The 17,025-nt window shown below is 20.2% G+C and overlaps 2 protein-coding genes across 2 annotated transcripts; both read left to right on the top strand.

The window, feature by feature from the left end:
* Window positions 1-1,376: 1,376 nt before the first annotated feature.
* On the top strand, window positions 1,377-4,996 carry LOC128963232 (cytochrome P450 2J4-like; the record flags this gene model as incomplete). The annotated part of the gene is made up of 8 exons (XM_054309732.1): window positions 1,377-1,534; window positions 1,603-1,727; window positions 1,794-2,109; window positions 2,299-2,408; window positions 2,480-2,735; window positions 2,837-3,024; window positions 3,119-3,245; window positions 4,675-4,996. Coding segments are annotated over 8 exons (1,602 nt in total), but the record flags the coding sequence as incomplete, so codon positions are not given.
* Window positions 4,997-11,743: 6,747 nt separating this feature from the next.
* On the top strand, window positions 11,744-13,784 carry LOC128963233 (zinc finger protein 813-like). Its single transcript, XM_054309733.1, has 3 exons — window positions 11,744-11,939; window positions 12,012-12,165; window positions 13,031-13,784. Exons 1-3 carry the CDS (start codon window positions 11,744-11,746, stop codon window positions 13,782-13,784), a joined length of 1,104 nt encoding a protein of 367 aa, XP_054165708.1.
* Window positions 13,785-17,025: the final 3,241 nt, after the last annotated feature.

The following is a 17,025-nucleotide window of genomic DNA, read 5'->3' on the forward strand; positions in this document are numbered from 1 at the left end:
TTTGGTTAAAACCTAACCTATGACTTACTATTTTATTATTTATGAATATATAATAAATATTTTTAATATAAACATTGACCTATTGAATTTATAACTTTATAGCAATTATTAGTATTTCAAGTTTAGAAAAGTATTGACAATAATTTGTTAAATTAAAACATAAATTTATACAATAGATTATGAATGAAATTTAAGTATTAAACAATTGTTAATAATATATGATAGTTAAAAGATTTTAATAGTTATTATTAATTGTAAAATGTATTTAATACTGTCTAATATTTTACAGTAAAATAATTATTTTTCTTTAAAAAAATCAATGATAAATAATTGATGTTAACCACAAAACACGTACTGTTAACAACAACACACGTTTCACGTGCTTTTGGCCCAAATGTCAATTCAATAGAAAATACGAACATTTTATAAAAAGTTGAACAACTTTTACTTATTGTTAGTTTATTGAAAATAGATAGAAAAAAACTATAATATTATATTTATATCAATGTTATTATTTAATAATAAAAAATAATTAATTATTTAAATAAAATTTTTAGCTATTATAGAGATATAAAATAATCGTACAATAAACTATTAATGAGTATATATCAGGGTTGGAAAAATACAAAGTTTTGATTTTTGACTTTGTATTGTTTGTATTATACAAAATTTTGTCTCTGCCAACACTGTTATATATATTATTATTATTGAATATTTCATCAAATATTTCTATATAGTATTTATAAATAAGTGCACTTAAAATAATTATAAATAAATAAAAATACAGATAAGTTTTTTTCTAATCAAACTTCTTAAATTTGAGTTCATTTTGATATAACTATAAATAAAGAGTAAACTAATAATCTTAAAATATTATAAATTGTTATAATAATTTAGTATTTAATTTTATTTATTAATCAGATTAAAAAAACTTTATTTATCAAAATATTATTTATTAAATTTGCGTTCATTTTGATATATATATAAATTAAACTAAAATACTAGTATTGGATCATAAATATAATAACTTGATTTAATTGATATAATATTTAATTAATATTTACTTTTTTTATCAAAATGAACCTTAAAAGTGTGATACAAATATTTATTATTACTAGTGAATTAAAATCTTATATAAATAAGACATCAATATAAAAATTATTTTATATATTTGATGCTTTAATGTTGAATTTAACTAAAGTATAAAATAAAGTTTATGTAAAATATATTTTTTAATAAAAAGTTTTTTATAATTAATTAATACAGTTTTTTGTTAATTTTGCTATTGATTTATTATTAGTTTAAAAATGTTTTTGTTGTCAATAATAAACTGGTCTTTTTCTAACTCATTAATAATACTAATATTATTATTTCTATATCTTTTGATTAGCAAAATATATAAAGATTATAAAGTGCTAAATAAGTTACCTCCCGGTCCCTGGAGTTTACCATTAATTGGAAATTTGAATGTATTTACTAACCTTACATCAAAAACATTTGTCGATTGGTCTAAAAAATACGGACCAATAATTGGGTAATTAATTTAGTCATATATTTTATTTATAAAAAACAATATAATTTATTATATCTACTTAAAAAAAGTCTACAATTGGGTTCATCGCCAACAGTAGTCTTGAATGACTGGCCATCCATTAAGGATGCCTTATCTCAAGAGTCAGTACTGGCCCGACCTAAAGATAATGCATTTAATACATTTACTGAAGAAAGTGTGTTAAAATCAATTTTATTAAATGTATATTTTATTTTAATTAATTAATATTAAATCAATAAAGGTTTTGTATCAATGAGTGGACAGCAATGGAAAGATCAGCGAAGGTTTGCATTACACCAGTTGAGAGATTTGGGATTCGGTAAGACATCAATGGAAGACCATATCATCGATGAGATCAACCATTTGTGTGAAGAATTAATTGACAAATCGTTGGGCATTGAGATCAATGTCCGCGAAGTGTTGGCCATTACTGTCAGCAATAATGTCAGCGCTTTTCTGTTCGGCCGACGACTCGATTATAGCGATAAACGCAAGAAACTGATCGACGATTTGGTTAAACCTAATCCAACATTTTCATTGACCAGTGTTTTGGCACAGTTTCCCGTTTTAAATAGATATTTGTTGAAAAATCTTAATTATTTATTACCAAAAAATTTAAACGAATTTAAAACTTTAATTAATTCAATGACTGAATTTTTCAAGTATTGTTTATTTTTATTTATTTTATTATAAATATTAGTCTTTAATTTTTAATTTAATTAAATTATATATTTTTTTTAAAATAGCGATGAATTTAAATTACATAAGAAAACATTGAACTCAAATGATTTTCGCGATTATATCGACGCCTTTCTAACTGAACTTAAAAAACCTAATCCTAAGACATCATTTAATAGTAAGTATTTATTTATTTTTTTTGATAAACATTTTAATACTAAATATTATATTTTTATAAATTAATAATAGTGAAAATGTTGTCTGGTAATGTATTCAATTTGTTTGGTGCGGGAACTGCCACTACAACACTAACACTGGAGTGGGCACTGGTATTGTTAGCCACATATCCGGACATTCAATTGAAAATTTTTACCGAAATTGATGACACTATTGGCAGAGATAAGACACCACAATATGCGCACAGAAATCAAATGCCATATCTTCAGGCATTCATTCATGAAGTAATGAGATTCAGATCAATTGTTACAATAAATTTACCCAGGTGGTAGGTTTGCATTAGTATATAATATATTTTGTTGTTTAACTATTATATATAATATATTTTGTTGTTTAACTAAATAATACAGTTTATAAATATATTTATAGTACAAGTGCAGACACTGTCATCAATGGACATCAGATAGCAAAAGGCACACAAATATTAGTCAATTTGTGGGCCATAGATAACGATCCAAAACTATGGGACAATCCTCAAGTGTTTAGACCCGAAAGGTATCTCAAAGACAACGGAACTGTTTTCTTCAAACCCGAACACTTCATACCATTTTCATATGGTATGACACATACAACAGAAATATATAAATTATATTTATTAAATTTATAATAAATTTAATATTAGTAATAATTATAAAATTGTTAAATCAATAGGCAAGAGGTCGTGTCCGGGAGAAGCAATGGGAACGGCAGAAGTATTCCTATATATTGCATCATTGGTTCAGAGATATGATATTAAAGCCACCAAAAACACTGACACAACACTTGAATATGAATTACTGTTTGGAAGTACAGCCAAACGGGATCCTATCGTTTCATTTAATAAACGTGTTTAATATATAAAATAATAATATATACTAAGTATAAATTTATACAATTACTAAATCAATTAAATTTCTATAAAAAAACAAAAATTTATTATAAAATATCTATAAAAATTTTGTGAAAATTAATTTTATTAGTAAAATAATAAAAGTTTGTTACATTAGAATAGTTTTTATAATTATTATAAATATACGATTTTTTATGCGATTTTTTGTGATTTTTTACGATTTATACGATTTTTAAAATAATTATTTTATTTACTTGTATTTAAATTATGCTTATGAAATCATATCAAATAATAAATTTAAATTACCTGTACTCAGATTTATCTAATAACGTGTCTCAGCTTTACTGTATATTACTTTTAGTATAATCTAATTATAGAAAATAATATTTATTTAAGTTCAATAAACTAGATTAAATACATACAAAATAAGTAAATATATTGAATTAATACTATTATGTACTAAAGTAATACTAAACTAAAGTTACTACATTAATAATATACATATACATGTATACTGTATATATATTATCAGTATATTAATAATAAATAGATGTCTCTAATAATATAAAAACTAACTGACCCTGATTTGAGAATATTATTGAACTCATTATTTTATATTAATATCAAAAATGCTAATAAAATTTTCAGTTCATTATTTTGTTTTTCGATAAAATACTTTAATTATAAATTCCAGTGTAAAATGTGTTCAACTGCTGTGCAATTGAATGATATTAAATGCAATTTAATTAAATTATTTCAATTGAAACAATTAGATAATCAAATCAATAAACTTCAATGTGTTTTATATAAATATTATATTCAATGCAATGCCTTAAACCCTAAAATAAATGTTACATCAAATGATTGCGTTTCTGTGAAAATCAATGATTATATGATAAATGACAACAAAACACGTGTGGATAATAATAACAACACGCGATTCAAATGTTTTTGGCCTAAATGTCAGTTTAATACAAAATACAAACAACATTTAAAAAAACATCAAACAAATCATACATCAGTTAAATATCGTAAAAATTATTTTAATAAACCTAAAAATTTTGTTAAATCTAACAAATGTAAGAATCATTTGGATAATAAAAAAAAATAATAATAATAATAATATTAAATTTATTAAACTATTTGTTTCAACTGATAATAAACCATTTAAATGTAATGTTGATAACTGTAATAAAAAGTTCAAAACAAATTTAGGTTTATATCAGCACAATAAAGTACATTCAGATAAAAAACTTTATAAATGTGATGTTACTGATTGTAATAAATTATTTAATTTTAAACGTAATTTAAACATACATAAACTTATCCATTCAAATAAGAAACCATATAAATGTGATGTCAATAATTGTAATAAAAGATTTCGACAATTATCTCACATAAGTCAACACAAGCGCATCCATTTCGGTGAAAGACCTTACAGTTGTGATGTCAATGACTGTGACAAAAGATTTCGACAACAATCCGGATTAGATCAACACAAACGCATACATTTTGACCAAAAGCCCTACAAATGTAATGTCGATGACTGTAATCAACAGTTTAGACAAAAATCTAATTTAGATCAACACAAACGCATACATTTCAATGAAAAACCTTACAAATGTGATGTCATTAATTGTAACAAAGAGTATCGACAAAAGAAAAGTTTGGATCAACACAAATGTGTGCATTTGAAATAAAAACAATTTAAAAATAAAGCAAATAATTGTAACAAAATATTTCGATATAAGTCTACACTGATAATCTCTAAAATTAATATATTTAATAAAATTTTTAATTTAATGAAAAATATATGTATTTAGAATTTAATTATTTTTATCACATGAAATATTGACGTAATAAATATTTTATTAAATATTTTCTATAAAAACCTATTAAACAGTAGTATCTATCACTACAGTATAAATCATATAATAAAATAATGGAATTTTATTAATAAAAAATTAGCTAAATTTCTTTTTCTATAAAAATATAAATAATTATACTTTAATATTAATATTGTGTCTGATTTTGTCATAAATTAAATGAACAGTTTTGTAAAGTAATATAATTTGACTATAAAAGACTTATATTGAAAATAATTTATCAAAAATAAACAATGTAAATATAATATGATATTAATATTAAATAGATAATAGTAAATATCCTAGGTTACTTAAGGTTCATATATTTATAGATATATGTTTTGTCGACTGTGAACAATAAAATGATTATTTGAATCAATTATTAAAAGTTTGTCAAACAGTCTACAAAAATATTGATTTTTTTAGTAAATACTGTTTTTAATTGATGTATTAAAATTGTATAACAAATTTTTATTATTAATTATTTTATATACTGTAATAATTTATTTACACATGTAATTTCTCACACGACAACAATTATTGCAATTGAAAATTATTGTCTTATTATTAATATATAATTATAACAAATAATTTTAGTCATATGATAAAAATGTCGATTTTTATAATTAATATATTATAATACAATTAACAATAAATATAGTACTTGTTTTTTACATTTAAAATACTTTTTAATAAACATAATATGATATTTTTATTAATTAATTGACTGAATTGTTAGATAAAAAACAGGATTATTATAAATAAATATTATTAATATACAGTAATTAATAAAATGTAAGATTTTGTTTTAATAAAATGACTAAATTGACAAATATTAATCAACATTTAATAATTGCAACTAATGAGGTAAATTATATTATTATATCTTACAAATATCAAGAAATCATATTTTTATTTACATTAAAAATAATTAATTAAAAAATAATTTTGTATTTATTTTGATTTAAATTTTTTTTTAAAATATATATATAATTAAAAAAGTTATTATTAACTAATTAGGTGCCACCATATATGTACAATGTTTCAGCAAGTATTAAACATAATAATGTTGGACTGGCTCAGGGACTTGAAATACAGTTAATCAAAGTGCTCAGCAGTTTATTAAACTTTACCTATGAATTCATTGATTGTCAGGGAAAGTGGGGCAACAAAATTGTTGAACACAATAATACATGGGATGGCATTATCGGTCATGTTTATCATAATGTATTTTTAAAATATAATAATGATACGGTTACTTATTATTATTTTTTAACAATTTTACTAATTATTTTAAGCAAGCAGATCTAGGAATTGGAGTACTATCTATGACATGGGAGCGCAATAAAGTGATTACCTATACATACCCTCACTTTATAACACCCATCACATTTACGGCACCGGTATTCAATAATACATACAAATATAGTTCATCTGTTTATAAACAGTTTAGACTTAATATATGGTTATTAGTAGTAATGTCGTTATTAGCTAAATATAGTATTATTAGACTATATCAATGTTTATATAAACCAAAACAAGATATAGTATTGTTTTACATGATGTTTGTCGGCATATTACTTGACCAACAGATTCATTATATACCTAGACTTTTATGGCTAAAAATTATGGTAGTTGTTTGGCTAATAGCTGCAGTCATTTTGAGAAATTATTATTCGGGTGTATTATTTGGACAGTTATCTGTACTATCGGTGCCACAATCAATTGAGACTATACCGGAACTGTTTGATGCATTGGACAATACACCTATAGGTTTGGTTTTGATTGAAGGATCGGGATTTACTAAAAGTCTACTTTCGATTAAAGTAAATTTCATTTTATTTTTTAAAAAATAAATAAAATATGACATAAAATTTAATAATATATATATATTATGTTTTGTAATTGATATTATTATTATTATTAGGTACCATACGATTTCAATAACCTTGATGAAAATAGAAAAGTGTTTGTCAATGGTTACAATAAAGCATTTGATGTACTATTGAAAAATTCCGGTAAATATGTGTTTATTGATGAGTATTATGCAATCGACTATGAAATTCACAAAACCAATGCCCCGTATTATTTACCGCCAATGGATACCGACTACTATTTATTCAGTGCAATGACAGCCATAGCATTGAAAAAATCATCGATATTTGAGAAACCATTTAATGATATGTAAGTTAATTTGTAATCATTTTTTAAATATACTAACAAAAATTCTTAAAGTTATTAAAAAAATAAAATTATTTTAATTATCTTATTAATAAATAAATTATATTAACGTTATATAATCAATAGTATTAAACGTTTGAAATGTATGGATCTATTCAATCATTGGGCACAAGAGTTTTTTCTTAAAAATAGCCATAAAATTCATAGAAATATCAATAATATAAAAACGGATAAACGAGAGATAAGTGGACTCAATTTGAATCAATTGAAACCACAGTTTTATATATATTTAAGTACAAAGTTAATCACTTTATTTATATTAATCATTGAAATATTAGTAAAAAATATTTTTTAATAAATTTTATTGTTATGACGTGTTAAACAACAACGTGTGACAAACAACTATTGCTTATTAAGATTAGTTTAAATTGAATTTACATTAATTTAGTAATTATTTTATTGAATTAAAATATAATTTTGATATTTATCTAAAATTAAATTTTTATTTTTAAAAATTAATCATATTGTAATTTATTAAAAATAAATATATGACAAATATTTATGTCATTTAATATTATAAGATATATTTTATAAATTATAATTCTATTTAATAGATGTATTACTTTACACAATAGTGTTAAATAAAATAACTTATTAATTAATTTTACCATGATAATAAATATTTTATTATTACTTTTTATGCTAAAAATTATTATTTAAAAATTAAATATATATTAAAAATAATTAAGATTATCCATTTAATTAATTATTTGAATATTTTAAATGTACCGGTAATATGTTTTATACTGATACCATCAAACATTATTTAACAGCAATTATATATAAAATTTATATTATAAATGTATTGAATTAAACTAAAAATACATGAAATATCAATACATAATACATTTTAACATAAATTTGAAAACAAATGTTATATAAATAAAAAAATAATAACTAAACTAATAATTAAATTACAATTTTTAATATTTAGTATATTGTAGTTTGCATTTGTATTTTTATGTTATCATAAAATTATTTAAAATAATTAAGTTATAGAAAATTATAGAAAAAACTAATTATTATTCTAAAAATCTTAATATGAAATAATTTTTTAAAATGATATTTGTTTCATATTACTTAATTATAAAAATTAATTAAAATAAATAATAGTCTTTTTTATTACTTAATTTGTATTAAATTAAAGAATTTACATAAAAGTTATGGAGACTTTAAAAAAGTTATTTACTGTTAAAATAAAATTTAGTATAATTGTTAATTTTTTTATCATATACTCATATTATAAGTTATGATAGAATTAATATATGACAAGATATTTATGTTATTTAATATTATAAAAAAATAATAATTTTATTTAATAGATGTGTTACCTTACATAATAGCTTTAAATATTATACTTTATAATTAATTTACCCATGATAATATATATTTTATTGTTACTTTTAATGCTAAAACTTATTATTTAAAAATTAAAGATACATTAAAAATTATTAAGATTGTCCATTTAATCAAATATTTGAATATTTAAATACAATTTTAATAATAAGTTTTATATACAGTACTAAAACAAACTTTTATTCACTAGATGTCACAATTTAATTTAAGCTAAAATTATTATAACTAATTAGTAATTACTTAAAAACAATTTAAAAACTAAAATAGATAATATTGAGTTTATTAAAAATAATAAATAAAAAATTTTATTATCTATAATCAATTTCAATTTATAAATAATGTTTCTTTAATAAAAATGTAAAAGATATTTTTTTTGTTACAATTATGTAATGAATATTTAGATACTAATTTCCTAATAAATAATATACTAAGAATTGTATTAAAAAAAAATATATTTAATAATTTAAAAATAAACAGAAATAGTATTATATTTAAAAATTAAACAAATGAATAATAATTAAGATTGTAATTTTTTATAAAAATTAAGGTTTTTTAGAAATTTAATAATAAAATCAACTTTAATATTAAAATGTATTATATAAAAATATACTAATAAATATTAATATAATAATTACTACTTAGGAATACTTAATACTTACTATTATTAGTAAATAATAGGAAAATTAAAATTAAAATAAAATACTGAGATATATAAAAACAGCTTTAAAAATGTTTATTCAATTTCCAAATCATATCATTTTTAATGTTTACTACTGTATTATGTTTTCACATTATTTTATAAATAATATCTTATGATTTTTTACACCATTTCTAAAACTATAGTTTATTAAATCTTATTAATTTTTTAATTTTTATTATTTAATTTGTGTAAAATTAAAGTATTTATTTTGTCAAAAATTTACATAAAAGTTAGGAAAAGACTTAAAAAATTATTTATAATTTATTAATAATTATAATTAATTTATTATAGTTAATTTTTATATTATATACTATTATTTTTGATATTAGCTAATTCAGGTAAATATTTTTAAAATATAGCTTCAAATGTATAGTATATTTATTAGTAATATAATAATAATAATAATTTATTTGCTCATTATTTATTTTCAAAGTTAAATCATTTTTATTAATCCTATAGTCCTATAAATAATAAATAAGATTTCTAACATTCATAAATATTTTAAAGTAAAAATCAAATTTCACATAAAATGTGAAATAAAAAAATTATATTATTTATTACTACCCTATATGGCCCACAGATTACACACACACACACAACACATTTCAACCAACCCTTCTCTCTCATTGGACGACCCTTCAGGCCGTCCACTACTTAAGTGAACGACAATTCACTTTTTCTCTCTCACAACAGCTCTCTTGTCTCTGACATTCACTGTTTTCTTGACACTCAACACTTCACTTGAATCTGAATCAAACTCTTGACAAAACCTGAAACAATCATTTTTTTAACCAATTTTTAATTTTGTATTTTTTTATTTTAAAATAATAAATTGTTTTACCGATCAATTGGTTGTGTCCACTCATTCAATCTCATCCGCGGTCACATTACTTTATTTGTTAATACTTTGTTTAGCTTTATATTCTCTGAAAGTTTATATCTTTCTATCCTTAAGTAAATATAAAATCATTTTGTTTAAGATATATTTATCAGTTAAATTTTATTATTTATATTTTCATAAAATATTATTACAAAGCTTGCAAATAATTTAATAAATACAATATATGTTAATTATGTCTACTAATGCGTTTAATACATTATGAATATGGTTTTTATTAAGTATTTCATATATACTTTCTCTTAAAATTTTTCTGTTTGTGTTAAAAAATTAACATAAATTGTGATTTTGTTTATAAATTTTACAACAATTTGGAGATAATGCTTAAGCAAAAGATAAAACTTTTATTCTATAGAGTATTGTTTTTCTTAAATATTTTCTGAAAATTTCTTAATAAACACATTATTTATGCTTAACTTTCAAAGTAAGTAAAATCAAATATTTTGAAAGAAAGCATAGTTAAAAAAAACAGCACAAAAAAGATAAGTATAAAGTTCAGGCGCTAAACATTTATTAAAAAATATATTTTATATTATTGTATTACCGAAATATTTAATAAATAATAATAATTATCAAAATAACTATAAAGTATATTTTAAACAAAATAATTTTATAATTTATTTTTAGAGAAAAGCTTCTAAAGAATCTTAATTAAAACATTCTATAATTTAAATAATGATTCATTAGAAAAATTTTATTAATTTAAATAATTAGACATTTTTTGTTATTTCATTTTTTGACAATAAATAGTTTACTATAGTTAAGGATATTATATTAAATACTATTAATGTAAATATAGTCGACTCACTTGAAGGTATATAAAACGGGTGTAAAATAAGTGTCAATCAAGCAGTCAAAGTGTATGTCAAATAAAATTTCAATTCAAACAACAACAACAATATCTAAATGATAAAATGGTAATTAAAACTATATATATATATAATGTTAAAAATTGATTAATTTTTTTTATTTTTAAACAATCAACTTAAGGATAAAATGATATGTAATAATAATAATAATAATAATAATGAAGATGATAACAATTTTAATGAATTTGAAAATATTTTAGATACTAACAAATTGTTGACAACTAATAGTGGGTTAGTTTTTTAAAAAATATTTTATTTTTATAAATATATATTAATCTATTTTTTAATATGTATTTTAATAAATAAATAAATAATTAATTAATTTTAGTGACAATTATTTTGAAGCACACCTTGCTGAAATAAAAGCTATAGACACTGTAGTAGAATATTTAAACAAACAGTGTGTTCAACGACAACAAACTTCTAATAGTGGACAACAATCTGTCAAAATATTCAACAATTTTATAGGATCGCCATTTGCCAGTAATCATTCAAAATTTATTAATGAAAATTACGAAATGCGTAATCGTTATATTATTAATTGCGAAATATTGCGTAAACTAATTAGCGCTGAACTAAACAATACTTGCGATGTCTTAATATTTTTGGTTTACAATAATTTGGATTTTGCTAAAAAATCGTTTAAATCAAACAAAAATCGTAGACATTTAACATTGTTTGCCATAACTGGTCATGCTAGTTTAGATAGAATTTGTAATTTATTATTTAACTAATATTTTTTAAAAAATAAATTATTATTATTATTAAAAATAATATTATTTTTAGATTATTACCATGATCCATTTAGTCAAGAGTTGGCCACAAAGACACCGAACAAGTTTATAGTTCAGACACAACTTTCCTTCACTAATGATATTCGTATGTCTTTTGGCCAACAAATCAATTCATCCGATTGTGTGGTCCGAGTGTTACGACATGTGTTGGCAATTATCAGAGATAATAATATTTTAAAAACTAATTATTCATTAATCTATAATAATAAACATCGAAAATTAAAACAAATTAGTTTAGTTAACAAAAAACTAAAAACAGACAATTAGTAGTATGAATAGCAACAACAACAACAACAACAACAAAAAGTTTTATATCAAGATAATAGTGTTTTATAAATTATGTTTATTTACTCAAAAAAAAATTATTTTTTAAACATGTATTAATAATTTTTTTTTAATATTATAGATGTTTTGCAAAAATAAAAATCTAAAATAATTAATATTGAAAATAATTATCATATAATTATAATTTATTAAATTTAAAAATAAAAACAAATCATTATAATTATAAATATATAAATTTCTTTAATTATTCATTTATAAATATTAATAATCTGTTTTATTATATTATAATTAATAAAATAAATAAATATTAAAAATAAATGAAATTTAATAAAAAAAATAATTGTAAAATTGATTTTTGGCAAAACATACAATAAATTTACATGTAATTTATTGATTTTATGATTCAATATAATTTTAACAATAATGTATTCATTTATTATAATAGATAACTATTGATAAACTGTTAACTAAACTTTAAACTGTTTATAATTTATGTCTTTATTTTAACATACATGTGCTTTAATCTATAGTACCGCTAAAACGTTGTCTATTGTGTAAAGTAATAAACTTTTTTTTTAATAATACATGTGATTAATAACAAATTGTCGTGTTTTCCCACAATATACTAAAAGTTAATTTTGATAATTAATTTAATACAGAAAATGTTTGTTTAACATCCGTACTATTGGTTTATAAACTGATAAAATATTTAATTCATAATTATAGCAAAATGTGTTCATTAAATGTGCCATTGAATGAACTTAATTGTAAATTAAATGAAATCAATTCAAATCAATTGAAAACATCGGACAATGAATTGAATAAAACTAATTGTGTTTTGTATGAACAATACAATGATATCAATGAAATTAATGACATAATTAATGGCTCCAATAATCAACAAAAATGTTTGCCATTAAATCTATACAAATGTGATGTCAATGATTGCAACAAATTATTTCGACATAAATCAAGTTTGAGTCAACACAAACGCATACATTTTGACGAAAAGCTATTCAAATGTGATGTTATAAGTTGTTACAAATGTTTTACTTCAAAACGATACTTAAATCAACACAAAATCGTACATTCAATGGAAAAACCATTTAAATGTGATGTCGATAATTGCAATCAATTGTTTCGACATAAGTCCAGTTTAAGTCAACACAAACGCATACATTTTGACGAAAAGCGATTCAAATGTGATGTCAATAATTGTAACAAAATATTTGCTACAAAACGTCATTTAAGTCAACATATTGTTAAACATTCAGATGAGAAGCCCTTCAAATGTGATGCAAATGATTGTAACAAATTATTTAGTCATAAGTCAAGTTTGATTAAACATAAACACAAACATTTGGATGAAAAGTCAATCAATTGTGATGACAACGAAAGGTACAAAAAGTTTGAAATAATAGATGCAAATGAAGACAAACTAATATATTATGGCGACAGACATCTGAAATATCATAATTGAAATCTAATACTTATATATATATTATATAATTACCGAAATTATTGTTTTTTTAATTAAATTACTGAATTATTGATTGTCAAAATAAAAATTTATTGATTGTTTTAAGTTTTACATATAATTATACTAATTACTAATATACTGTATATTATATATTTAAAAAAGTAATATTTCTGAAGTAATAATAAATATTTATAATTTTATAAAGAGCTTAAAAAATTAATTTTTTATTTTACAAATATTTATTTACTAATTAGAATTATTTTTATAATAATTCATATATTAATTTATTTCAAAAAAAATAAGTTTGAAATATTAGATGAAAAATAAGATAAACTAATTATAAATTATATTATAACGACAGACACTTAAATAAATGGCATATATTTACTAATATAACGACTAATACAATGATAAACATTGACTTTACTATCGCTGGTTTTGCGATACTTATTAAACACACATTCATTGCAATATTATTTCATTATAAATAATGTTAATTTTTTAATACACTTAATAACTTCTAATCTATTTTTATATTTTCAACTTTTGTATTATACTATAAAATTTTAACACTACATATAAAAATTGAATGTTTTTTTTTGAAAAAATATTTAATAAAAAACTATGATTATTATAATTTTAATTTATAACATTCATGTTAGTTAACTATTATCATAATAATTCTTTAAAAAAATAATGAAACTTAATAATCATTAATAGTAATTAATAATAAAAAACTTCATTATATATTAAAAGTAATAAATATTTTGATATAATATATATGAGCCTTAATTTATGACAAACATTAAAATTATTTTATAATTAACTGATGATTATAATTGTAACTATTTATTAATTGAATTTCTAAACAGTCATTGACTTTTAAGACTTTTTATGGATTATTTAGGAAAATCGTTGAGTGTTTTAAATTATATTTCTAATAATTATTATCCCTGGTCAAATCTATTATTTTGACAAATAATGCAAATCCCAATATAATTATCTAAATAAATAAACAAAAATAAATAGATAATATTATTATTAAAAAACATTAATACATTCGAATTCATTTTTAATGTAATTTTTAAAACAATTATTAATTATTTATTAAAAATATTAATATAAAGTTAAATATAAATCAATTACTTCTTCAATTCTACGACTATTAACGATGAATAGTTGCCAACAATAGAATCCAATTGTATTTTTACCGCATTTTTCAATCATTGACATCAATTTAATTAGATTTTTCTTTAATTAATAGTATACACAATATTAGTATATTATTAATAAAAATCATAATCTTAATAAAAAAAATCTTAGTATTACTGTTACCTTTAATTTATTTGTTAACAAAAATTCATTATTATAGTCAATAAACTTATAAACAATAGTTGTCATCAAAGAGTTCAATATACTGTACGTACGGTTAGTTTCCTTATAGACAATTGTAGCCGAAGTACAAAACAATAGACTGGCCAATCCAGTAAAAAATGTCAAAAAAGCGAAAAACAGTCTAATTATAAGCACCCGTTCCCCATAAATTGATTGATATAAGATTAACATAGTAATTAACGATACAGCAATCCATATCAAACATACAAATTTAGACCAAAATTGTGATATATTAACAAAATTTCTATGCTTTTCGTCGATAAGATTCAAAAACAGTTTGATATTGTTATGCAAATTACAGTTTCGGACATTTAGTTTAATATTTTTAATAAAAAGTTTAATGCGTTTATTGGTTAATTGAAAATCATATTTGAAATATTGGCCCAAATTTATAAAGTATAGATAATTATAGTAATAGACGTTAGTTGCGTATACAAATTGGGTGATACCAAATAGTGAACTAATTACACCGTAGGTCAGTGTCTCGGCCAGCGATGAATACAATAGATATGATACGATAGCTACTGGAAATAGGACGGCCGGACCCAAACATGTATTGTACAGTGATATACATTTCAGTATAAACTTTGTTTTTTTGGTCAAACTGTTTAGTGAGATCTCATTAAATTCATTATTATTGTTTAATTTAGTAATTAGATAATCATTTTTATTAGTTTGTTGTTGTTTATAATGATTATTGTAAATATGAATCAGCAAATGTATGGACAGTAAGTTTACCGACAGATATATCTGAAATACATTAAACGTCAGCCGTGATCGCCATTTGAATGCAAAATCACATAATATAAGTGAATACTCGGGTTTATTAAACACTATCGACAATAATTGTTGCAAAAACCATAAAACTTGAAAACTAATTATTATATAATTATTGTAAAATATGGATCTTTTTGTTGATCCATATTTGCGATTATTTATACCAAACTTGTATAACAATTGATTCAAAAACAACAAATTTAATTTATAATTTTGTTGTTTAGACTGCAATGATTTAATGGTCACCATCTCATTAATAATAATAATAATAATGAAATTATAAGTTTGATCTCCAACTATAAATTAATATTTTATTTATTTTTTTAGTTATTTTATTAATATTATATTTAATGTTCATTATTAAGTAAGACAATAATCATCAAATTGATTCATTAAACTAAAAAATAACATTAACATAATAATTATTTTAATGAATTTTAGAATAATACTATAATTATAAATAAAATATTTAAAGTTACTTTTTGATTATGAAATAAAATGCAAAATAAATAAAATAAAAATATGAGATTCATAAAATATAAGTGTAATTATATTAAACATTAATACAATTATTAATTATAATAACGACAAATAATAAATATAGTAATAATATATTTTTTCTAAATATAATTAAATGATTAATTGAATTATTTTATATATTGTTTATATAATAGACTATAATTATAGTTAAAATATTAAATGAAAATCAGTTACAGTATTATTACTGACTGACACTTAAAATTTGTTAATAGTATTTAATCAATACTTTATATCCTGGTGTAGATTTAATAGATATTATTTATTTAAATAACAAAAAATAATAACTATTATACTTTATAATCTAATAAATATAAATCAAAATCTAAAATTCAAATATCAAGAATAAAATTTTGTTGAAATATCTAGAAAGAAATATAAAATTAACATTATAAAAAATCACTTAATATTCAATTTGAAACAATTTGTGTCTTTTTCATTGTTGATTATTTTTAGTATTTTAAAAAATTATTATAAAAGAATTTTATAATAATTTTTTTATTTAATTAAATAATGATTTAAATATTTATTG

Source organism: Oppia nitens, unplaced genomic scaffold, assembly GCF_028296485.1.
Source record: "Oppia nitens isolate AA-2021 unplaced genomic scaffold, nextdenovo-longstitch-racon4-pilon3 scaffold7_pilon_pilon_pilon, whole genome shotgun sequence".
In the NCBI taxonomy this organism is placed as follows: domain Eukaryota; kingdom Metazoa; phylum Arthropoda; class Arachnida; order Sarcoptiformes; family Oppiidae; genus Oppia; species Oppia nitens.

What these genes read in the sequence shown, in the direction of transcription:
- LOC128963233 (XM_054309733.1), top strand. Translation starts at nt 11,744, where the DNA reads ATGCGTAATCGTTATATTATTAATTGCGAAATATTGCGTAAACTAATT. An exon ending in TGCTAGTTTAGATAGAATTT is followed by an intron (nt 11,940 to 12,011) that starts GTAATTTATTAT and finishes TATTATTTTTAG; the next exon opens with ATTATTACCATGATCCATTT. An exon ending in GTCCGAGTGTTACGACATGT is followed by an intron (nt 12,166 to 13,030) that starts GTTGGCAATTAT and finishes TCATAATTATAG; the next exon opens with CAAAATGTGTTCATTAAATG.